General features: G+C 44.8%; 1 protein-coding gene and 1 non-coding gene across 2 annotated transcripts; both read left to right on the top strand.

Moving 5' to 3' along the window:
- The first annotated feature begins 4,112 nt into the window (after window positions 1-4,112).
- Window positions 4,113-6,652, top strand: LOC101558245 (zinc transporter ZIP2-like). The gene is made up of 4 exons (XM_004609509.2): window positions 4,113-4,389; window positions 4,569-4,699; window positions 4,936-4,983; window positions 6,023-6,652. Exons 1-4 carry the CDS (start codon window positions 4,275-4,277, stop codon window positions 6,650-6,652), a joined length of 924 nt encoding a protein of 307 aa, XP_004609566.2. The 5' UTR covers window positions 4,113-4,274.
- A 15,420-nt stretch (window positions 6,653-22,072) lies between these two features.
- On the top strand, window positions 22,073-22,197 carry LOC129404111 (small nucleolar RNA ACA64). Its single transcript, XR_008629700.1, has one exon. It is a non-coding gene; the product is annotated as a small nucleolar RNA ACA64 (small nucleolar RNA).
- The last annotated feature ends 584 nt before the right edge of the window (window positions 22,198-22,781 follow it).

The raw sequence follows: 22,781 nt of genomic DNA, 5'->3' as shown, positions 1-22,781 counted from the left end.
TGCACACCCTTAGGCAAGTACCATAACCAAGCATTTGGGTGACCCCAGCCATAATGACAAGAGTGAAGAGAAAAGCAGGAAAAAGTTTGAAAAGAGAAAGTCTCTTATGCGTAATTATGTAAACCTTGCTTCTTTTTTTTTTTTTTTTTTTTTTTTTTTTTTTTTGCTTTTTGGGTCACACCCAGCAATGCTCAGGGGTTACTCCTGGTTCTGCACTCAGGAATTACTCCTGGCAGTGCTCAGGGGACCATATGGGATGCCGGGGATTGAACCCGGGTCGGCCGCGTGCAAGGCAAACGCCCTACCCGCTGTGCTATCGCTCCGGCCCCAACCTTGCTTCTTTTTAAACATGTTTTTGAAAGAAACTTTGGAAAGCTACAAAACATGTTTATCTGAAAAATAAGTAAAATGAACATGCTGTTGGTCTTTGAGAGGAAGTCTGGCAGAACTGATGAGGCTCTAGACTCAGGCTCTTGGGTGCAGTGATCCTCAATCCCTAGTAAGACTTTTAGCAGAAAAACCTAAACGGTCACACACCATCACCAAACATTAACCAATCTTCCTGCACTTGTAGCGGGGAAAATTGAGTCAGGTTCTTTGTAGCCCTTGACTTCCAGTCTTGGGGAGACCTCACCCGTCTGTCCAGAAATGAGGAAGAAAATCTTGCAGAAGGAAATCACTGATACAGATGCACTAGTTAAGCATCAGCACCAGGCTGGCACTGTGGCAATGACCGTTCCTGTTGCAATGGCCTTTGTCTCTCCGTGTTGTCCTCTTCTGCACTTGTTCAGAAGAGTGCAGAACTTCTGAACAAGTTACTGAGTGCACCAGTAACTTGTTCTCCACTTAGCTTGATGTAAATAAATGCAAATACCGCCTCTTCTGAATCTGTGTGTCATAAATACTTTCTGTGTTTTGCCTACACTTTGCAATCCTGGACCCATGTTTGCATTTAACCTTGTCTTATTACTCAAAGCGCATATCCCTTTTTTCTTGGGGTTCTTAGCCAGAATGGCCTGATGAGTTCTAGAAAGTCATATGAGGTACAGCGCAGCCTGTTCTTGTTCAACACGGCCTCCCTCACAGTGTCTATTAACTAATAGACTTGTCTTGATCTGTTCTTCCTCTTTCCATCAACCGTCAATCTGAGTCCAGAGACCACTGTAGCAACACAGGAGCCTAACAGGTAGAAATGCACAATCTCTATATCCAATCTCTATGGATTAGATCCAGTATCTAATTGGATCCTCAAACTTATTTATCACAGTGATAAACTTGAAAATCATTATTTGGGGGACCAAGGTGATAGAACAGTAAGTAGGGCATTTGCCTTGCAGGTTGTTGACTAGGATTCAATGCCCAGCACCCCATTGTCCCTTGAGCCTGATGGGAGTGATCTCTGAGCATAGAGCCAGGAGTAATCCCTTCCACATGTGGTCAAGAAAAAAAAAAAACAAAATAATTATTTTAGAATTTATTATTTTCCTTATAACTTTCCTTTCAATGATAGAAATTTCAGTTTACAAAAGTCATTCAAATGTTAACAACTAAACCATGTACATAACTGCTAACTCATTTGGTAAGGATACTGTCCTTAATTAGAAGAGAGAAGTGAAAAAGGATAATATATTGTCCTTGATTACTAGGCAGTTATCTGAAAATCTTTTAAGATCCTAAGCAGAGAGCAGTACAGACATAAGTATTAAACTGGCGAATAGGATCACTGCTCATCTCTCTAGAATCAAAAACTACACTTACAGCTTAGGAAGCAAGAGGAAAAATGGAGGGGGGGGGGAGAAAGAAATTCAGCTGCTTCTATACTAGGAGACTGAAGTCCAGTTAAATCGGCAAGTTTTTCAAACTCTCAACAGTGCCTGAGAATGACCTTAAATCGACAGTTTTCTCAGTGATAAATGATATCACTGTATCACTGTATCACTGTCATTCCATTGCTCATACATTTGCTCAAGCAGGCACCAGTAATGTCTCCATTATGAGACTTGTTACTGTTTTTGACATATCGAATACGTCACGGGTCACAGGTAACTTGCCAGGCTCTGCCATGTGGGTGAGATACTCTTGGTAGCTTGCTGGGCTCTCCGAGAGGGGAGAAGGAATCAAACCTGGGTCGGTCGAGAGCAAGGCAAACACCCTACCTGCTGTGCTATCACTTCAGCCGTAAAAAATAACATATTGGGTGAGAGATACACACAACTTCAAGAACAATTGGTGGAAAAAATAATGAATTTGTTGAAACATGTGTGAAAAATCTAGTCACTGAACGAATGAATGACCTTGAAGATATCAGAAACAAAGCCTAAATAGAAAGAAATTTTTTATTTTAAAAAATGGATTAGTAGAGTTTAGGAAGATTAGGACAACTGGGTTGGTGAGATAGAACAGCAGTGGATTGGGCACATGCCTTACATAAGGCTCACCCTGGTTTGATCCCCAGCATTCCAGAAGGATCCCTGAGCCTCCCAAGGAGGGATCCCTGAGTGCAGAGCCAGGAGTAAGCCCTGAGCTCTCTGGTATAGTCCAAAAACAAATAAAACGCCCACCGCCGAGATGTGATCCCGGGGGCCACACGCATGTGCGGCCTCTCCGCAGCTGCACGAGTGTGAATCCAGACCCAGCAAAACCTCTTTCGGCATGGGCAACTCCTCGCAGAATGTCTCCTGCCTGATAACTAAGCCTCGGCCCCGTGCCCGCCCAGGAGGGGAAAGGTATTTCTCTCTCTCTCCTCTTTCTCTCCGGGGATGAAGGGCGCGGTGTCCGCCATATTATGATGACCACAGATTGGATTTTCAAGCCTGCAATGATCCAACATGTGGAAGAAATCTCCCTGGACTTAGTTGTTAAAGTATGGAAATTCAAAACCGCGCGGCCGCCTTCACAGTAGGTCTGAATCTAGTGGGGTACTCCTAAGAACAATAGTGATGTTTGTGTTGAAATATTGAATTTAACCAAAGTAAACAGAAAGTAAAATGAAACTTATCAGTTACAAGGCGGGGGGTGAGGGGGCGGGATGGGAAGGTGTACTGTGGTTTTTTTTTTTTTTTTTTTGGTGGTGGTATATGGGTGCTGGTGAAGGGATGGTTGTTTCAGCATTGTATAACTGAGACCTAAGCCTGAAAGCATTGTAATCTTCCACATGGTGATTTAATAAAATAAAATTTTTATTAAAAAAAAAACAAATAAAACACAAACAGGACAGAACTTTTCATTCCTGAAAAAATTAAGTTATAGTATGATTTATATTAAAAGACTGTGACAAGTATCACCTGAGTTAGAAAATATTTATTTTGCCTCAGGGTATGTTTAGCTTGAGGAAAGAAAGACCCAAGACTCCTTTCAAGTTCTGAATGTCAGCATTCAAAAGGACAGAACATCAACCATGAAATTATTTTCAAATTAATTTAGCCTATTTTGTTAGTTTTGGATGGGGTGAATAAATATGATCTAGCAATAGCTACAACCTTATGCACTCAAGAAGAAATTTCATAAAGGATACAAAAGGTCATCACCCAGGAGACAGAGCCACAGTCAATAAGAGTCAAAAGAAAAAGTTTAATTACCTTGAAGGCTAGCAATTGATCCAAGCTACATATGAAATTAAACCAACAAGATCTTATAATAAATGGGGTAAAATGCACAGTTTTCTCAGATGGTAGATAAACAGAAAGTTCCAGGGTAAAAATATCAGAATAACTGACCTTAGGAAGAAATTTGTCAATGAACAGGGAGAGTGATTTGGAAAATAAAACACTGGACTTGGAGGTCTTCTGCTAATCTAAGTGCTTTGTAGTTGGCAAAATCTGTGCAGTCCTTGAAATATGAATTATTTGGATGAAGGTCTAGATCATATCCCCCAAAATAGTACACACAGACCAGGGGGGAGTGGTCCAGGAGCTGCCCCATTGGGATGAGACCAGCCCCAGGGATGAACTAAGGCTGCCCACAGCCCTTGCATTACTCATGGCACTGAAGAGGAGGAGAAGACAGAGCACCAGCTGTGCCTGGCAGAGAGGCTGGAGTTTCTGGTTTTCAGGATCAGGAGGACTTGAGCCAGGGGAGGGGCCTCCGGGCAGGGGCCGGGCCCCAGTCAGCTATGCAAGGCTGCGCAAGCAGAGGCAGCCCAGAACAAGGACAAGATCCCAATGGGCTCCTGAAACTCAGGGAGGGACTCAGCTCTCATCACCTCCGCCCTACTCCAGCTCCAGGATTGTCGCACCATCTGGCATCCTGAAGCCCCCGCTTACCCTGCGCCCCAGATGGAAGCTCTTCTCGGAGTGAAGCTGGGCTGCATGTTTGCCCTGCTGCTGCTCACTGTGGTCTGTGGCCTCGTGCCCATCTACTTCAAATGGTTCAAGATTGACGCGGCCACAGGTAGAGCCCTACCACCTCTGGGTCCCCATGGCTGGCTCTGATTCTCTGCTGTCCCTGTCCTGGTACGTGGCTCTGCAACTCTCACCGGCCTCCCGCTTAGGAGGCTGATGCTATCGGCTGCTCTTGACTCCGTCTCTCTCCTCATTGCCTGTTGGACTGTGACTCCTTCTTGGGTTTAGGTCGCCACCGCCGGGTCCTCAGCCTCCTGGGCTGCACTTCTGCTGGCGTGTTCCTGGGAGCAGGGTTCATGCACATGACCGCTGAAGCCCTGGAGAGAATCGAATCTGAGATCCAGAAGTTACTGATCCAGGTAAGCGGAGAAAATGCCAAGCCTTGGTGCAGTGAGACCAACAATGGACTGAAGCAAGGGAACAAAGGGGGAGAAGTAATGGAGCCAAGAATATGGGTGGAGCAAGAGAGAAGATAACAGCTCTTGTATGCATGGGGTGATGAAAAGAGGTCAACTCAAGATGTAGCTGTAAAGCTCGGACACTGAAAAGGTCGCTGAGAGTGCTATGTGCCATCTAATTTCTGCTTTTTCCCCAGAACAGTACAGCAGGCGAGGGAAATTCAGAGGATGCTCATTCTGCATTTGTAAGTTTCTCCCACTGCCCTACCTGAAGGGTGAACCGAGCCACAGACCCCTCTTAAGGCCTTTGAGGGGAGGATGTGAGGAATTCTGGGATCCCTTTGTTCCTCAACTCAACACTGCAGTGGAAATAAAGAGTTCACCCTATGCTTTTATGAATTTATAAAGCCCCAGAGAAAGCTCTTGCCTTACCTTTTATTTTTCCCCAAATGCTTGACCTACTTCCCACAGTTTCCCATTTTCTACCCTGATTAGTAGGGGCCCTTTAGTCCTTCTTTCTTGAGTTGTTGCATGTCCAGCCCCACTTTTCTGTCCTGACAGATGTTTTCTGATACCCTTCAGTCTCCCAATGCCGGGTCCATCCAAAGCCCTCTATTTTTTTTTCTTTTTGGGTCACACCCAGCGATGCTCAGAGGTTACTCCTAGCTTTGCACTCAGGAACCATTCCTGGCGGTGCTTGGGGGACCATATGGGATGCCGGGGATCGAACCCAGGTCAGCTGCATGCAAGGCAAACGCCCTACCCGCTGTGCTATCGCTCCGGCCCCAAAGCCCTCTTGTCCCTTCCTTTCCCACTTCATAGCCACCTCCCATATTTAAAATAATTTTTTATTGAATCACCATGAGATTACCAAGTTACAAAGATGTTTGTAACTGAGTTTCAGTTTTATGATGTTCAAGCACGTATCTCTTCACCAGTGTCCAGTTCACTCCACCAATGTCCGCAGTTTCCCTTCCACCCACCTGCCTCCATGATAGTCACTTGTTTTTTCCCTTTAGACACTGTGGTTGCAATACTGTTAGTGAAAGGGTAGCATGCCTATCACTCTACCTCCTTTCAGCCCAGGTCTTGCCCAAAGTGATCATTTCCCTCTATCATTGTCATAGTGGTCTCTTCTCTGACCTGACTGAACCCCCTCACCGTGGCCAGCTTTCTTCTAAGGACCAGTCCTCCTGACCTTCATTTCTATTGTGTTTGGGTGTCAGCTTCCTACTGTGTTTCATACTATCTCCCAAATGTCACAGCCCCTCTTTGTGTTCCTAGATGGAGTACCCCTATGGAGAGCTCATCATCTGCCTGGGCTTCTTCCTAGTCTTCCTTTTGGAGTCACTGGCATTGCAGTACTGCCCAGGGGCAGCTGGAGGAGCCACACTGCAGGAGGAGTGTGGGGGAGCTCATGTCCTGCACATCCACAGCCATGGACCCCTGCCCTCGCCCTCCCGGGGCCCCCTGCGGGCCCTGGTCCTCCTGCTCTCCCTCTCCTTTCACTCCGTGTTTGAAGGGCTGGCCGTGGGGCTCCAGCCCACGATAGCAATGACGGTGCCGCTCTGCCTGGCAGTCCTGGCGCACAAGGGGCTGGTGGTGTTCGGTGTTGGTCTGCGCCTGGTGCAGATCGGGACCCGGGCCCGGTGGGCCATGGTGTCCATTGTGTCATTAGCGCTCATGTCACCCCTGGGCCTAGCGATAGGATTGGTTGTGGCTCAGGGGGACACGCAAGGGGGCCGAGGCTTAGTCCAGGCAGTCCTAGAGGGCGTGGCAGCTGGCACCTTCCTTTATGTCACCTTCCTAGAAATCCTGCCCCGGGAGCTGGCTGCTCCTGAGAGTCCTCTGGCCAAGTGGGGCTGCGTGGCTGCCGGATTCACCTTCATGGCCTTCATCGCCCTGTGGGCCTGAGACCTACAGCCTGGCTATCTCCCGGACACACCTGGGAGACTCCAGAGTCCCCACAGGAGACACATCTCAAAAACCAAGAAGAGAGTATCATAAACCTTACTCATGAGTGAATCTGCTCTATAATCTTGTTCTAAATTTCATAATTCCTAGAGCATATGACTGCATTTCAGCTGTGCGACCTCTCATATTCTAGACCACTGATGTACCAAAAGTAGCACACATTTGTTTGGGTTTAACATACATGTTTATAATCTCTTATACAAGGGCTTAAATGGCTTCAAGATGAAATACAACAATCGTCACACACTTTCTTCAGGTGCTGGTGGGAAGATGCATGGTGGTAAGATTGATGTTTGAATATTAAATGTAGTGAGTTATTGTGAACAACTTTATAAAAATAAAATTAGATCAAAATGTCAAGATAAATAAATAAAAGGAGAAGAACAACATTCTTTGGTTAGGCGTCTAACAATCTTAATCTATTCAGGTTAGATTATTACATATCTGAGGGTGATAGTTTAACAGGATACACATAAATGTAAAGGGCTTTCTTAGGGGGAAATTTTTCCAGGGGGAGGAACAGAGATAGAGCAGAGAGGACCCCCTCTGAGGTCAGCATTCCAGGGTAGCATTCCATATCTGGATTCCAGCATACTGAATTCTGGTTCCCAACAAAGTACAGAAGTGGCAGGTCCAGAGCATCAGCTGGACCTTCCCAGAAGAGCAGATCTGAAGCAGGAACAAAGGCTGTGATAAGAATATCATAGAAGGGGCTAGAGCAATAGCACAGCGGGTAGGTCATTTGCCTTGCATGTGGCCGACCCAGGTTCGGTTCCCAGCATCCTATATGGTCCCCTGAGCACCGCCAGGAGTAATTCCTGAGTGCAGAGCCAGGAGTAATCCTTGTGCATCGCCAGGTGTGACCCAAGAAGCAAAAAAAAAAAAGAATATCAGAGAAGGGACTGGAGTGATAGCACAGTGGGTAGGGCATTTGCCTTGCAGGTGGTCGACCTGGGTTCGATTCCCAGCATCCTGTATGGTCCCTCAAGCACTGCCAGGAGTAATTTCTGAATGCATAACCCCTGTGCATCTTCGGGTGTGACCCAAAAAGCAAAAGCAAAAAAAAATTAGAGAAGAACATCATCACTTTGAATCTCGTCCCCTTGACAACACCTTATCAATAGAGGTGGTTTTATTTTTGGGGTAGGGGAGGTGTTAAAAAACTTATAAAAGTTAACTTGCAGAGGCAAAGGCACATGCTTTCCCATTCTACATGTTGCCCCTATCTCTGCCTGAACTGTATAATTCCCCATTTACTTTATGGTGCCCATTATCCATTTTAGGGATCTGCCCACATATATGTTCAATTTGGTGTACATATAGTGGGCTCTCTACATTCTGGAAAAGTCCACGTTCTCTCTTGAGCGTGTAACTCTCTTTCTCTCCCTTCATATTTCCCAAGCAATTTATCTTATCTCACTATTTGTCTCCTTTTTTTTTTTTTCTTTTTTGGCTCACACCTGGCAGTGCACAGAGGTTACTCCTGGCTCTGCACTCAGGAATTACCTCTGGCGGTGCTCAGGGGACCATATGGGATGCTGGGAATTGAACCCAGCAGCCGCGTGCAAGGTAAATGCCCTACCCGCTGTGCTATTGCTCCAGCCCCTTGTCTCCTTCTTAAGATTATTTTTTTTTCCATTTTAGGGCCACACCTAGCAGTGCTCAGGAGTTACTTCTGGCTCTGTACTAGGGAATTACTCCTGGAAGTGCTCAGGGGACCATATGGGATGCCAGGGATCGAACCCACATTTGCCATGTGCAAGGCAAATGCCCTACCTTCCTTCTTAGAATTCTTTTATGTGAGGGCAGGGAATGTTCCTGGGAAAACCTAAGCTAAGGTCAGGACTGACTTTTTTTTTTTTTTTTTGCTTTTTGGGTCACACCCAGCGATGCTCAGGGGTTACTCCTGGCTTTGCACTCAGGAATTACTCCTGGCGGTGCTTGGGGGACCATATGGGATGCCGGGGATCGAACCCGGGTCGGCCGAGTGCAAGACAAACGCCTTACCCGCTGGGCTATCGCTCCGGCCCCAGGACTGACATTTTCTTTTCCTGCAAAGCTTCAACCTGAGTTCCAAGAGCTCCAACAGAGAAATCGGGTGGAGGGGATTAATTCCATGAAGATGAAGTGGAACACAGATGCAGACCAATGATTGCAAAGTGGAACAGGTGAGATGCATCTACTCCATGAAGGTTCAGACTTTCTCAGTCCTGATTCTCCCAGGCACTTCCGAGCTGACTGAAGTGAGTCAAGAGGAAGGCAGCAGACTCCCCTTGCTAGGCAACTACCTCTCTTCTCCCCACTGCACTTAAGTCATTTATAACATTCAGACATATGCTCACCAGAATTTGCACTTCCTGGCATGGCATTTGCACATGTGTTTAGTTGTTGGAGTCACATTCCTTTCCCTGATGCTCACACATCCCTGTGGGGTTGCACATTATTTGCAGCTCCAGGATTACAGCCGGCTGAGTATCACATCTGAAACGTGTGGAATAGTGAGGGGTTGGTCTCATGTCAAAGTGGGCCCTCTAAGGCACTGAACTATTCCCTGAGCCCTTTCATTCTTGCCTCTGTCTCTCTCCTTCCATCTCATTACTCTCCCTAAAATTAAAATGCACAAACCCAGATTACACACCCAGGTAAAAGTGAAAACAGAATTCAGGCAAAACAAAGGGGAATGTAGACAAAGAAATCAATGTCCGTAAACCACCATTCTAAAGTGAGTTGTTTTTTTTTTCCTTCAGTGGTAAAACAAGTTCAGTTTACACACCCAGGAATAAGTGAAAGCAAGATTCAGGCAAAACAAAGAGGAGTGTTGACAAAGAAATCAATGTCCCTGAACCACCAATTCTAATCTTTTTTCCCTTCAGTAGAAAATTTACATAGGGGCTGGAGCAATAGCACAGAGGCTAGGACATTTGCCTTGCACATGGCCGACCCGGGTTCGATTCCCAGCATCCCATATGGTCCTCTGAGCACCGCCAGGAGTAATTCCTGAGTGCAGAGCCAGGGGTAACCCCTGTGCATTGCTGGGTGTGACCCAAAAAGCAAAAAAAAAAAAAAGTATTTACATAGCATGTATTACTACTGTGTTATTATTTTCACAGACATTATCTCACCTTCCCAACCTTTCACACACACACACACACACACACACACACACACACACACACACACACACACACACAAATACCCGGGAAGCACATTGATAACAGTGCAATAAGAAAAGAAAAGGTCGTATCTGGGCTTAAATCTATGTTATTAGATTCTAAGGAAAGTTCAACATGTAGATCCTCTCCTTCTTGATCACTGCCTCACCACCTCAACCTTTCCTTTCTCTCCCCATCCTGCATGTTCAGGTCTACAAGAAGCAGAGAATGCATAGTTGAGGCAGGTTGAATAAAGGGAGTGGGAAGATATGGCAGGATCTGGACAGCCAATGGCAAAGCATTTCCCTGGCAGGGCAATAGCAATGCTATTCTTGTGAGATCCCAGGTGGGTCAGAACTAAAACAATAGACCCTGATGTAAGTGCCAGGTCCCTTTGACCCACATAGAAAAAAAAATTCAAGACTGTGTCAGAAAAACATAATAAAGAGAAAGGTTTATTAGGGAATGGAATATATTTGGCTATCTGAGTGGAGACATATTCCATGAGTAATTTCATTGTTAAGTAAGACAAAAAATGTCACAGCAGGGGCTGGAGCAATAGCACAGCGGGAAGGATGTTTGTCTTGCACGCAGTCGACCCGGGTTCCATTCCCAGCATCCCATATAGTCCCCTGAGCACTGCCAGGAGTAATTCCTGAGTGCAGAGCCAGGATTAACCCCTGTGCATCGCTGGGTGTGACCAAAAAAGCAAAAAAAAAAAGGTCACAGCATCAGAGTGTGGAATACTTCAGAGAGATTAGCACCATTTCTATGCAAATTTCTAAGTAATATAGACATAAGTGCAAGGTAAATTAAGGAACAGTGTATTCCTATTGTTCTAAAAAAGGAAAGAGATTCTAGAGTGGTGATTCCCTAAGTCAAAGGTGCCAACCATGGGGCTAGAGCAAATAAGACTCTTGGTTTGCATGCAGCCAACCCAGGTTTAATCTCTGGCACATCTTATGGTTCCTTGAGCCCCACCAGGAGTGATCCCTGAGGGCAGAGCCAGAAATGATCCCTGAGCAGCACCAGGTGTGGCCCACAAACAAACAAAAATGGTGTCACCCAGCGCCTGGGGATATAGCTCAGCGTCACAGTTATGCCTTGCATTCTTCTGTCAGGTATACCATAGCTGAGGCCAGGGTTCTATCCTTGAGGGTTCTATCCCTAAGGTTCTATCCCACTGTGAAGGAGTTGGGGGGGAGGAGGGAGGTATGGAAATGCCACCCTGATTCGAACTATATTAATTTGGTCATTTCCAAGTGTAACCAACATGGCACAGTGGGTGTGGTTTTTACCAAGCAAATGTCTTATGATGAGTTTATAATAAGCGAAAAGTCCCCTATTAGTCATTTGGTCCACTATCATGAATTTTCTTGGCTCCAGCTGATCTTAAGCTTGAACATATCTTGGACCTCATTCTTCTTTTTTTTTTTTATTGCTTTATTTCTTTTTTTAAATTTTTATTAGTGAATCACTGTGATGTACAATTACAGACTTATGTACTTTTGTGTTTGCATCTCACTCATACAGTGATCATTTACCCATCCCTCCACGAGTGCCCATTCACCTCCACCAATAATCCCAGTATCCCTCTCACCACCCCCACCCCATCCCTACCCACCCCACCCTGCCTCTGAGGCAGGGCATTCCCTTTTGTTCTCTCTCCTTTTGGGTGTTGTAGTTTTCAATAGAGGTGTTGAGTGGCCCCCATGTTCGGTCTATAGTCTACTTTCAGTTCACATCTTCCAACCCGAATGGACCTCGTTGTTCTTAAGACAGGAGAGCTGGCTAGAGGAATAAGTCAGGATGGGAGATGCATGCCGAAAATAGATAATGGACCAAGCATGATGACCTCTCAGTGTCTGTGTTGCAAGCTATAATGCCCAAAAGTAGAGAGAGAGTATGGGGAATATCGTCTGCATAGAGGCAGGGGGAGGGTGGGAAAGGGGGGTATACCCGGGATATTGGTGGTGGGGAATGTGCACTGGTGGAGGGATGGGTGTTTGATCATTGTGTGATTGCAACCCAAACATGAAAGCTTGTATCTATTTTACATTGATTCAATAAAATTTTTTTTAAAATTCTAAAAAAAAAAAAAAAGACAGGAGAACTGCTAGTGCCAATGTGACCTAGATGGAGAAGGAATTTCAAAACGTTGACTCTCAGGGAAAAATATTCCTTTGTGAAGACATTGCGAAAACTAGCAACTAAATCTATTATTTACTGTAAGCAAATATCTTTGTGCTTATACAAAGACTAGTAACTATTGCACCCTGTGCTCTGTGACCACTTTCCCACAGGCTCCATTTCAACACTACATAAGGGTCAGTAGAGAGTCAAGAAAGGCCTAGACCGAAAACAATGGGCAGATTGGAAGAGAACAGAATCATGTCCGCCACCAAAAATCATTTTGCCTTCATGGTCACAAGAAGCAATTTTTTTATAGGAAAAGAAAATAGAGAAGAACACTTTTGAAAATCCAGGCTACATACTGGTGAGCACCAGGATAATCAATAAATCCCCCTTATGGACTGAACCCTTGAGATATACTTACCACACACTTGCAAATGAAGACTTCTGACTAAGGTTTCTGCCGCCTTACCTCTTAGAACAAAGTAAAGCGGACACTCTCAATGTTTTAAACCACAACTGTCTGCTCAGACAAGGCTTGGGCATATTTTTTTTTTAAAGAAGTTGATTGTTTGTATTTATTTATTTATTTATTTATTTATTTATTTATGCTTTTTTGGTCACACCCAGCGATGCTCAGGGCTCACTCCTGGCTCTAAACTCAGGAATTACTCCTGGTGGTGCTCAGGGGACCCTATGGGATGCTGGGGATTAAACCCTGGTTGGCCACGTGCAAGGCAAACGCCCTACCTGCTGTGCTATTGCTCCAGCCCCAGGTTTGGGCTTTATAATACTTATTTTAAATCTTAATTTGGGGGGCTAGCTTCCCTTGAATAAATTTCTGTCTTTGATCATGTTTCTCTAACGTATCCTTATACAGTGCCAGGGAACTTTATCAGTTCTACAAAAGGAACTAATGTGTTACAGATGCTGAACACCTCAAAGATAAGGCAAAGGGAAGTCCATGAGATCTGAGACTTGTCAGAATCTAAGGTCAGCTGAAACTGTGAAAAGCAAAGATGGAGGACCAGGTGACCAATGGATGACTTTCAGTTTCATTATACATTCATTCTGGTATCTCTGCATGGTAAAAATCACACCTACCTTGGGCAGCAGTGGAACCAAACCTTCTTGGTTGTGGTTATAAAAGGACAAGGCACAACATTTATTAGTCTTTGTATGATTGCAAAGATATTTGCTTAGGTGAATAAAGAATGTTGTTAAGCTTATCCAAGTCTTCCCAAGGATATATTTTGCCCTGAGAGTCAGTCTTCTGATTTCCTCAGCAATATAACTATATTAATTTGGTCATTTCTAAGTGTTTGTCAGTTGTATTGCTGAGGAAATCATTCATACTGGCTGCTCTCCTGCCTCACTGAGGAGGAGGCACAGTTCCACACACCAGCGGCCATCTTAAAAAAAAGATGTGGTTGCTTTTTTTAGGGGGACACAGTCAACCTGCAGAGACATAAGCAAGAAGAGCAAAAAGGAAGCCAGAGGAATTCCCCCCTCACCTACACTTCAATATACTGCCTTTGTCTCTTAGTTGCCAGAACCTAACAGAAGTTAAAAGACAAAAATGCCTGTTGGTGCAGATACACCAGGCTCCTGAGGCACAGGACATAAGTGGTGGGGAGGGGCAAACAGAACCCGTTCTCCACTGCCTTTGAATAAAGAGAATTTGTAAGGGAATTTGTAAGGGGTGAAACAAGGATACTATTGTACGAAAACTAGAGAGCTCTTGTGGGTACAGAGAATGTATATGACTAAAGAAAGAAGATAAGAAGAAATGTATTACTCCGTTCCTGAACGCCCATGATCCCAGAGGCCAACTAACTACTTTCAGCACCCAGTGGCTTCTTGCAGAAATGCCTCTAGACTGTGAACTAAGCTATAACCCCATGCCGCCCCAGGAGGGGAAAGGTTTTTCTCTCTCGGCCTTTCCTTTCCCCAGCTGTGTGGCGACCAACATCTTATAAGACCCACTAACGAGAGGTACAAGCTTGCAGTGATGCAACTTCTGTCAGAAATTTCTCTGGACTTAATTACTAAAATACCAGAAATCCAAAACCTCAGATGCTCTTCATTCTCAGCAATGTAAAACAAATTATCAAATGATGCCTTTTCAGTAGGTCTGATTGTTGGGGGAAAATTCCAAATAATAATATTGGGTTTTCTGTTGAAATTTTGAATGCAATCAAAGTAAAGAGAGAGTAAAGTGAAAATCATCAGCCACACAGACCGGGGGAGGGCGGTGGGATGGGAGGTATACTGGGGTTCTTGGTGGTAGAACATGTGCACTAGTGAAGGGATGATCATTGTATGACAGAGACTTAAGCCTGAAAGCTTTGTAACTTTTCACATGGTGATTCAATAAATTTTTTTTTAATTTTTAAAAAAGAAAAAATGTATTAGATTCTGAAGCTGAGTACTCTGTAGCTACAAAGACTGAAGTATGTTGAGTGACTTGTTGTAGGTTAACATAGCCTCGGGTAGCTTAGGTTTAGTGGGTTACTCCCTTCACAGTGCTCCATTCCTCTGTGTTTATTTGTAACTTCTTTGTGTTCTGTTGACTTGTAAATATTGTTTTTCTCTTCTCTTTGAGTCCTTTGCATAGTTTATTCAGAGCTATATCCTTTTGTATGGACACAGGAAGACTTAGCAAATGCTATGCTTTTGTAACCTGGGAGTCATTTGACTCTACGGGATATTTTCCTCCTGGGCATCTGTTCTCTCAACCTAAGCCTCAGATGCTCTTACTTCCTAGCACCCCCAAAAGCGGGGTCTCGAAGAGGGACAAGACAGACCAAGGGCAAGTGGTGAGTTGTGTACTACCCTGGCATCAAGATGGGCCTGGCCAAAGTGCCTAATGCTTAACTATAAGTTAACAACTTGGTCATGGACAAATGCTGCCGTGATCCAAAAAGTAATAACTAGATTTGGACCCTGCTAGGGTTAGGAATGATTAATCTGGCCTGAGTGCTGTACTCTGAATCTGTGGCAAGATGTTGCCAGGAGAGCTGCCTTGCAAGCCTCAATGTATCTCTTGCTAAGTCCATACAAAAATAACTAGTATTAAGATGTTAATGAGTGTTTGGACTAAGGAAAAGAGAAAAACACTTTAAGAGGTATTTTGCTTGATGACAGTCAAGAAGGGCTTTGGAATACCCTTAGGTAGTATTGCCTTTGAACAGGAAGGGCTTTCTTATGTTGATTTTGCTACCTGCTGTGTGTAGCCTAGAGGGCAAGGTAAAGAGAGAAAAAGAGGGGAGAGTTGTTCGCCTGTAGAATTGTTTTCCAGCCTTTGACTTTGAGCCTGTGTTTACTCTTACTCTTGAGATGTGTTTCTTGCAGGCAGCAGAATGTTGAATTCAATTTTCTAATCCATCCTGCCACTCCGTGTCTTTTAATTGGTGCATTTAACCCATTGACGTTGAGAGAGATTATTGTTATGGGATTTTGTCCCATTTTTCTGCTAAAGTTTGGTGCATTTGAGGGTCCTGTCTTGTCTTAAAGTAGCCCATTCAGTTGTTCTTGTAACCATGGTTTTGAGTCTATGAAGTTTCTGAGCTGTTGTTTATCTGTGAAACTGTGTTTTTCCTTCTGTTATGAATGAGAGTGTAGCTGGGTAAAGTATTTTTGGTGAGGCATTTTATTTCATTGAGTTTTTTCACTATATCCCTCCCACCACTGTTTTCGGGCTGTGAGTCTTAAGGATGCTCCTTTATAGGCAATTTCTTTCTTTGATCTTGCTGCTTTCCTGAAATAGATGACTGGTTAAAGAAACTTTGGTACATCTACACAGTGGAACACTATGAAGCTGTTAGGAGAGATGAAGTCATGAAATTTGCTTATAAATGGATAAACATGGAGAGTATCATGTTAAGTGAAGTGAGTCAGAAAGAGGACAGACATAGAGGGACTGCACTCATTTGTGGAGTGTATGGTAGCATCACATGAGGCTGACACCCAAGGACCGTAGATACCAGGGCCAGGGGGATTGCCCCATAGCTGGAAGACTGCTTCATGAGCAGAGGATAGAAGACAGATGGAATAGAGAAGGGATCACTAAGAAAATGATGGCTAGAGGAACCAGCTGGGATGGGAGATGCATGCCGAAAGTAGATAATGGACCAAGCATGATGACCTCTCAGTGTCTGTGTTGCAAGCTATAATGCCCAAAAGTAGAGAGAGAGTATGGGGAATATTGTCTGCCTTAGAGGCAGGGGGAGGGTGGGAAAGGGGGGTTATACCCGGGATATTGGTGGTGGGGAATGTGCGCTGGTGGAGGGATGGGTGTTTGATCATTGTGAGATTGTAATCCAAACATAAAAGCTTGTAATTATCTCATGATGACTCAATAAAAAAAAATTTTTTTTTTTGCTTTTTGGGTCACACCCAGCAATGCTCAGGGGTTACTCCTGGCTTTGCACTCAGGAATTACTCCTGGCGGTGCTTGGGGGACCATATGGGATGCCGGGGATCGAACCCGGGTCGGCCGCGTGCAAGGCAAACGCCCTACCCGCTTTGCTATCGCTCTGGCCCCAACTCAATAAAATTTTAAAAATTAAAAAAAAAAAAGAGGGGAGAGAGACAAGAAGGGGCGGTAGATCCAGAGAGAGGACAGATCTAGGAGATGAGAAAGATGGAAGATTGAATAAACGGCAACTGATCAATCAACCGCTTGGCCCTCGTTTCCTCTTTCATCTGCCCCATGGTCCCGGGCTGCTCCAGGTGGGTGAGTGGCCTGGGACCGAACCCCCGAACCCGGGGGGCAGCTGATGGGGAGAGCTGCCAGGTCTCTTACCCGGGTCGTGCCTCCCCCCCACCCCACCCAGAGATGTTTTTTACAACTTGTCAGTAGTATATGCACCATAGAGAAATGCATGAAAGTTAACGTTTCTGTATGTTCTAATATAGTCCTTCCAGCTTGTTTATCATAGTAAAGGACTGGAAACAAACAAGACACCCTGAATATGGGTTTGGTTAAAAGTTAATTCTATATGCTTTTTTTTTTTTTTTGGTCTTTTGTTATCGTTGTTTGGAGGTCACACCTGGCAATACCCAGGAGTTTTTCCTGGTTCTCACCCAGGAATTACTCCAGGCAGTGATCAGGGGACCATATGGGATGCCAGGGATGCAATCTGGGTCAGCATGTGCAAAGCAAATGATCCCACCCACTATACTATTGACCTCAATTCTTATTATACGGAATACAGTTTGGGAAGGGGAAGTAAATTTGTAGAGGTCTTTTATTTAGTTATTAAAAAAAAGAAAATAAAAACAAAAATAACTTTCCCTATGTCCCTGTCCCTTTCTGTGACTGCTGAGGTGTATTGAGGAGATCAGACCAGAAACCGCATTAGAAAGTTAAGAGCCAGGGGCTGGAGTGATAGCACAGCGGGTAGGGCGTTTGCCTTGCACGCGGCCTACCCGGGTTCAAATCCCATCATCCCATATGGTCCCCTGAGCACCACCAGGGGTGATTTCTGAGTGCATGAGCCAGGAGTGACCCCTGTGCATTGCTAGGTGTGACGCAAAAAAAAAAAAAAAAAGTTAGGAGCCAAATGTCCATCTAATCAGATTTATGGTGGGTGATTTGGGGTTTGGGCTTTTTTTTTTTTTTTTTTGAGGAGAGGGGGCATATCCAGCTCTTGGCTTGGTGCAGAGGGGTTGCTCCTAGTTATGCTCAGGAGACCACATGGTGCCAGAGATAAACCCCAAACCATGAAAGCTTGCATCGCAGCCCTTTCCCCTCTCTCCAGGCCCCTAACCAAAATTCTTTTATTTGGGTGGAGATGAGGGGTGGTAAGAAGGTTGGGGACCGAAGCTCGTTGTGTTCATAAGCTCCTCCTGGTTCTGTGCCAAGAGTGACCCTGGTGGTACTTTGGGGACCATATGTGGTGCCAGGGATCTGAACCAGAGTAAGCCACATGCAATGCCAAGACCTGAATTCTGTATTATCTCTCTGGAGGAGCCTAACCACCATTTTTTTTTTAATTTGATTTTTGGGCCACACCCTCACCCAGCCATGCTCAGGGATTACTCCTGGCAATGTTCAGGGGACTACATGAGATGTTCTTGTGCAAGGCAAATGCCCTGCCAACTGTACTATCTCTCTGTCCCCACCAACATTCTGATGATACATTTTTCTTTAATCTCTTTCTTAATTTACATTTTTCCCACCTTGAGCAGTTATTATTCTGATAAGTCTGAGTTCAAAATGAACATTTTTCTTCTTCAGACATGATGTTAGAAATTATATAAACTTATCATGTTAGAAATTATGTATGTTCATCAAGACGAAATGCTTTACTTTTAAATTGTTAAATTTTTATTTAACATTTATATGTTAACATTAATTTGTTGTGTTACATTCTTAATAAGCAATTGTAAAATAAGCAATAATGTTAAATTGCTAAACTTTTAAATTGTTAATATGATGAAATATTCTGCTACTGAAAATAACTAGTCAATGGTAAATGAACCAGAATTTGCACTGGATGAATGAGAAAGCAGCTAATCAGGACTCCATGTTAACTTGCTCCTAAACTTTGAACTCTGAAATGTTTCCTTTTATCAATGCAGTGATGATGTTTTGTTTTAGTTAGTATGCAACCATTACACAGAATGAGGTATGCTCTTGCTATTAGCATGGGTTATGTCCAAAATAAAATTTTAGTGAAAAAGAAGTATATTGCAGGGGCTGGAGAGACAGCACGGCGGATAGAGCGTTTGCCTTGCACGAGGCTAACCCGATTTCGATTCCCAGCATCCCATATGGTTCCCTGAGCAACGACAGGAGTAATTCCTGAGTGCAAAACCAGGCCTGTGCATCGCCATCGCCGGTTGTGACCCAAAAAGCAAAAAAAAAAAAAAAAGAAGAAGAAGAAGAAGAAATATATTGCAGAACACCACCTCGGGGCGCTGAGCCTCCAGGGTGAATGAAGAGAACCGAAGTATAACACTTGGAGCTCAGAATGGACACATGTGAGCATATGGGTAAATCCGTGAAGTCGGAGAGCAACAGCCCAGGGTGGGAGCACGCTCCAACACCGCCACTCCTGCAGCACACAGTCCCTGAGTCTCCCTGCAAGAAGGCGGGGGCAGTTTGGGGAGCGAGAGTAACTAAGAAAAGTACGCGCGAAAGAAGCCCGCTCAGCACTTGCGCCGGATTTCGCGGTCTCTTGTGCCCTCTGCTGGTGAAAAGGCGGTTTGCACAGCATCTTGGAACATCTCTGGAAGAGTCGTGAATTCCAGGGAGAAAACGGAGGAAGAAAGGCTGGAGTTACCCACCGCTTAAGAAAGGTTGGATGTAACTAATCTCGAAAAGAACACAATGCTGCAGAATTTTCCCAAGTAGATTGGTCTGAGCTGACAATTCTGGGGCCTTCTTGGATCGGAAGCGAGGAGAATCCCCTTCTCCCTCCCCTTCCCTCCCCCACCCTCACCCCCACCCCCCACCAGGGACAGCAGCGGGCAGCCACACCAAATACCCTCTTGACAAAGAAACGGTTCAGATCCACAACGGAAACTCATCAAGCTGCCAAGCAACCAAATTACTCCAGCTCCAGAGCTCCTGAACCATGCAGCTGCATATGACATCCCCCAAATTTCATAGTACTCTCAGCTCTGGAGGATCACAGCAAATCTGATGGGAAAGTTGCCTGGAAGAACATCAAGCTCAATGAGCCCATATAATAACACCAGGGGGGACTACTTGCTTCAGCAAAGTCCTGTGTGGAAGTTCATGAGTGGATGGCATCTCCCTGTCAGCAGGTTTAGAGCAGCCATTGGTGGAACATCACAGAGCAGGAGAAATTGCACATCATCAAGAAGATGATGAGCAACCCTGTGGTCCATGCTCTCAAGAGTCATGTCTACCACAATGGAGAAGACCCTTTCATGGAACTGTATCTTACAATGTTCCTGACTTCAAATACTAACAATGCATTAGGAGATGATTCCGTAGCTGCTGTGACACTGATGAAATTGCACCGTAAACTCACCATTATCAGTCTTTTGGTTTCAAAGGCAAAATAATGCAATGAGTCTGGTGCACTTTCATTAACATGAGTTTGAATTAATTCCTTTTTCTATTTACTTATTTATTTGGGTCACACCTGACGAGGCTCAGGGGTTACTCCTGGCTCTAAACTCAGGAATTACTCCTGATTAGTAATTACTCCTGGTAATTACTCCTGGTGGTGCTTGGATGAACCATATGGGATGCTGGGAATCGAACCTGGGTCAGCCGTGCGCAAGGTAAACGCCCTACCCGCTGTGCTATCCCTCCAGCCCCTGATTGCTGTTTTTAAAAAGCAAGTCTTCAGTTCAAGATCTCTCATGTTAAATCATTTGGATTTAATTTGAGGTCAATGTGTGTGAGACCACTAAACACACGCAGAATGAATCTTTAGAAGAGCCTATGGAAGCAAAGATGTTTGGGAACATGCCCACATCATCTATAAGGTCTCTGATATGTATAAAGTTGTATGTTTGTGTGCATCTCCTCCAAAACTACAGAGAGTAGCATCTGATACACAGATTTTTTAAAAACTTCTAAATTGATAACTATGAGATATACAGTTACAAAGTTGTTCATGATTGGTTTTCAGCCATATAATGTTCCAACACCCATCCCTTCACTAGTGTACATTTCCCACAACCTATGTCCACAGTTTCCTTCCCACCCCCACCCATCCCAGCCTGCCTCTATGGCAGGCACTTTTCTCTTTCTCTTTCTCTCTCTCTCCTCTCTGTCTCCCTCCCTCCCTCTCTCTCTCCCTCTCTCCCCTCCCCTCTCTCTGCCTGCCACCGCCCGCCTTTTGGCATCATGGTTTGCACTATAGGTACTGAAAGGTTATCATGTTATCATGTTTGTCCTTTTACCTACTTTTCAAACAGGATCCACTGTTTCCCCCTTCCCCATATAGAAGAGTGATCATTTCCCATTCCCAACTATCCTTGTTGTAGTGGTCCCTTCTCTATCCTAACTGCCCTCTGCCCCCACCTCTTATGGCAAACTTTCAAATGTGGACCAGTCCTCCTGGCCCTTATCTCTACTGACCTTCACTATTAGACTCATATTGTGTTTTTTTATATCCTATAAATTAGTGTAATCATTCTATAGCTGCCTCTCTCTCTCTGATTCATTTCACTCAGCATGGTACTCTCCATGTCCATCCATTTATAAGTGAACTTTATGACTTCATTTTTGAAGTGGCTGCGCAGATGGAATACCGTATTTATTATTCTAGTCATACGGTATACCGTGTAGCTATACCGTATTTATTATTCTAGTCATCTGTTCTTGGGCACTCAGGTTGTTTCCAGATTCTGACTCGTGTGAATAACACTATGCTTTTAGAACATACCAAGTAAATCAGCATGTTCATTTGGGGCCATTTATACTGATCAAACACATACAGTTGTAGAATTTCCTTGTTCCCTGCATGCATTTCCCTTTGCTGGGCCCTGGCCTGAGAACCACACAGAGAAGAGTTGGGAATAATAAGACTGGAAGAGTGTCAAACATCTTAGGCAGGAACTGGATACAGTGTGCGTGTGTTGGGGGGTGGGGGGCCGCAGAGATGACTATGTACTGTTCCATTACCTACCAGCAATGACAGCAATAAGACTTTCAATCCTATATTCAATAGAACCTCGAGCAATGTGTTAGGAGACATCCCAGCTAGGAACCCAGTAGGCATTAGGTAAACCTGGCCCTTACCAACCCAAGTAACTCTTTGTTCTCCTTTTCCATGGCTCCTACAGAGAAAGAGTCCACTGTTTCCCCTTTCCCCCATATAGAAAAGCAATGGCTACAGGGGCCAGAGCGATAGCACAGCGGGTAGGGCATTTGCCTTGCACACGGCTGACCCGGGTTCGATCCCCGGCATCCCATATGGTCCCCCAAGCACAGCCAGGAGTAATTCCTGAGTGCAAAGCCAGGAGTAACCCCTGAGCATCGCTGGGTGTGACCCAAAAAGACAAAAAAAAAAAAAGAAAAGAAAAGCAATGGCTACAAAGGGACAGTCGAACAAGAAGGCTTGTTATTGAAGATCTTTCCTGAGTGGGTTGAGAATCACCTGTTGCTCTGACTTTGGCCGTGGGTAGATTTGGTGCCCAGAGCCAGCTGGACCTTACCACCCCACCCACTCTATAGTAGGCAGAGGTGAAACCCAGGCCATGGCCTGCAGCCAGACTGGCCTTGACCTTAGCCAGTCTGTTGCCTCCGACCTTGGCCCCCTCTCCTGCCAGCAGGATGCCTGGAGACCTCAGAGCCCAGGATTCAGGCTCTGCTCTCTCCTGCCCTACTTGCAGTAAACTTATAGAAAAAAATTTTAAAGGAGAAATTTAAAAGCTATTCTGGAGAGATAGCTCAAAAAACGAGTCCTGGAGTGACAGTCCAGCAGGTAGATAGCACTTGCTTTTCGTGCTGCCAATCCAGGTTTGGTCCCTAACATTCCATATGGTCCCTCAAGCTTACCAGGAGTGATACCATACAACAGAACCAAGAGTAAGCTCTGAGCACCTCTGGGTGCAACCCAAAAACCAAAACAAGAAAGATGAGAATCCATGCTTTCCATGAACCCCAGGCTCAGTTCCCAGCACTTCACAGTTCCCAGAGCACCTCTTCAGAAGTAGCCATTAAGCACCCCAGGAAGTTGTCCAAATCACACACACAAAAAAATGTCTAAGAGAGTTAAACTTCTCCATGTTATAGATTCTGTTTTCTAGGAAGGAGCAATAGGCAAGTAATATAAGCTGACTGTTCTCAG

This window comes from Sorex araneus, chromosome 3 (genome assembly GCF_027595985.1).
Source record: "Sorex araneus isolate mSorAra2 chromosome 3, mSorAra2.pri, whole genome shotgun sequence".
In the NCBI taxonomy this organism is placed as follows: Eukaryota; Metazoa; Chordata; class Mammalia; order Eulipotyphla; family Soricidae; genus Sorex; species Sorex araneus.
This window is presented reverse-complemented; position numbering and strand designations above follow the sequence as displayed.

Bases quoted from the DNA above. Each gene is read 5' to 3' on its own strand.
- LOC101558245 (XM_004609509.2), top strand. From the start codon at position 4,275: ATGGAAGCTCTTCTCGGAGTGAAGCTGGGCTGCATGTTTGCCCTGCTG. The intron at 4,700-4,935 runs GTAAGCGGAGAA...CTTTTTCCCCAG, and splicing joins TCCAGAAGTTACTGATCCAG to AACAGTACAGCAGGCGAGGG. The intron at 4,984-6,022 runs GTAAGTTTCTCC...TTGTGTTCCTAG, and splicing joins AGGATGCTCATTCTGCATTT to ATGGAGTACCCCTATGGAGA.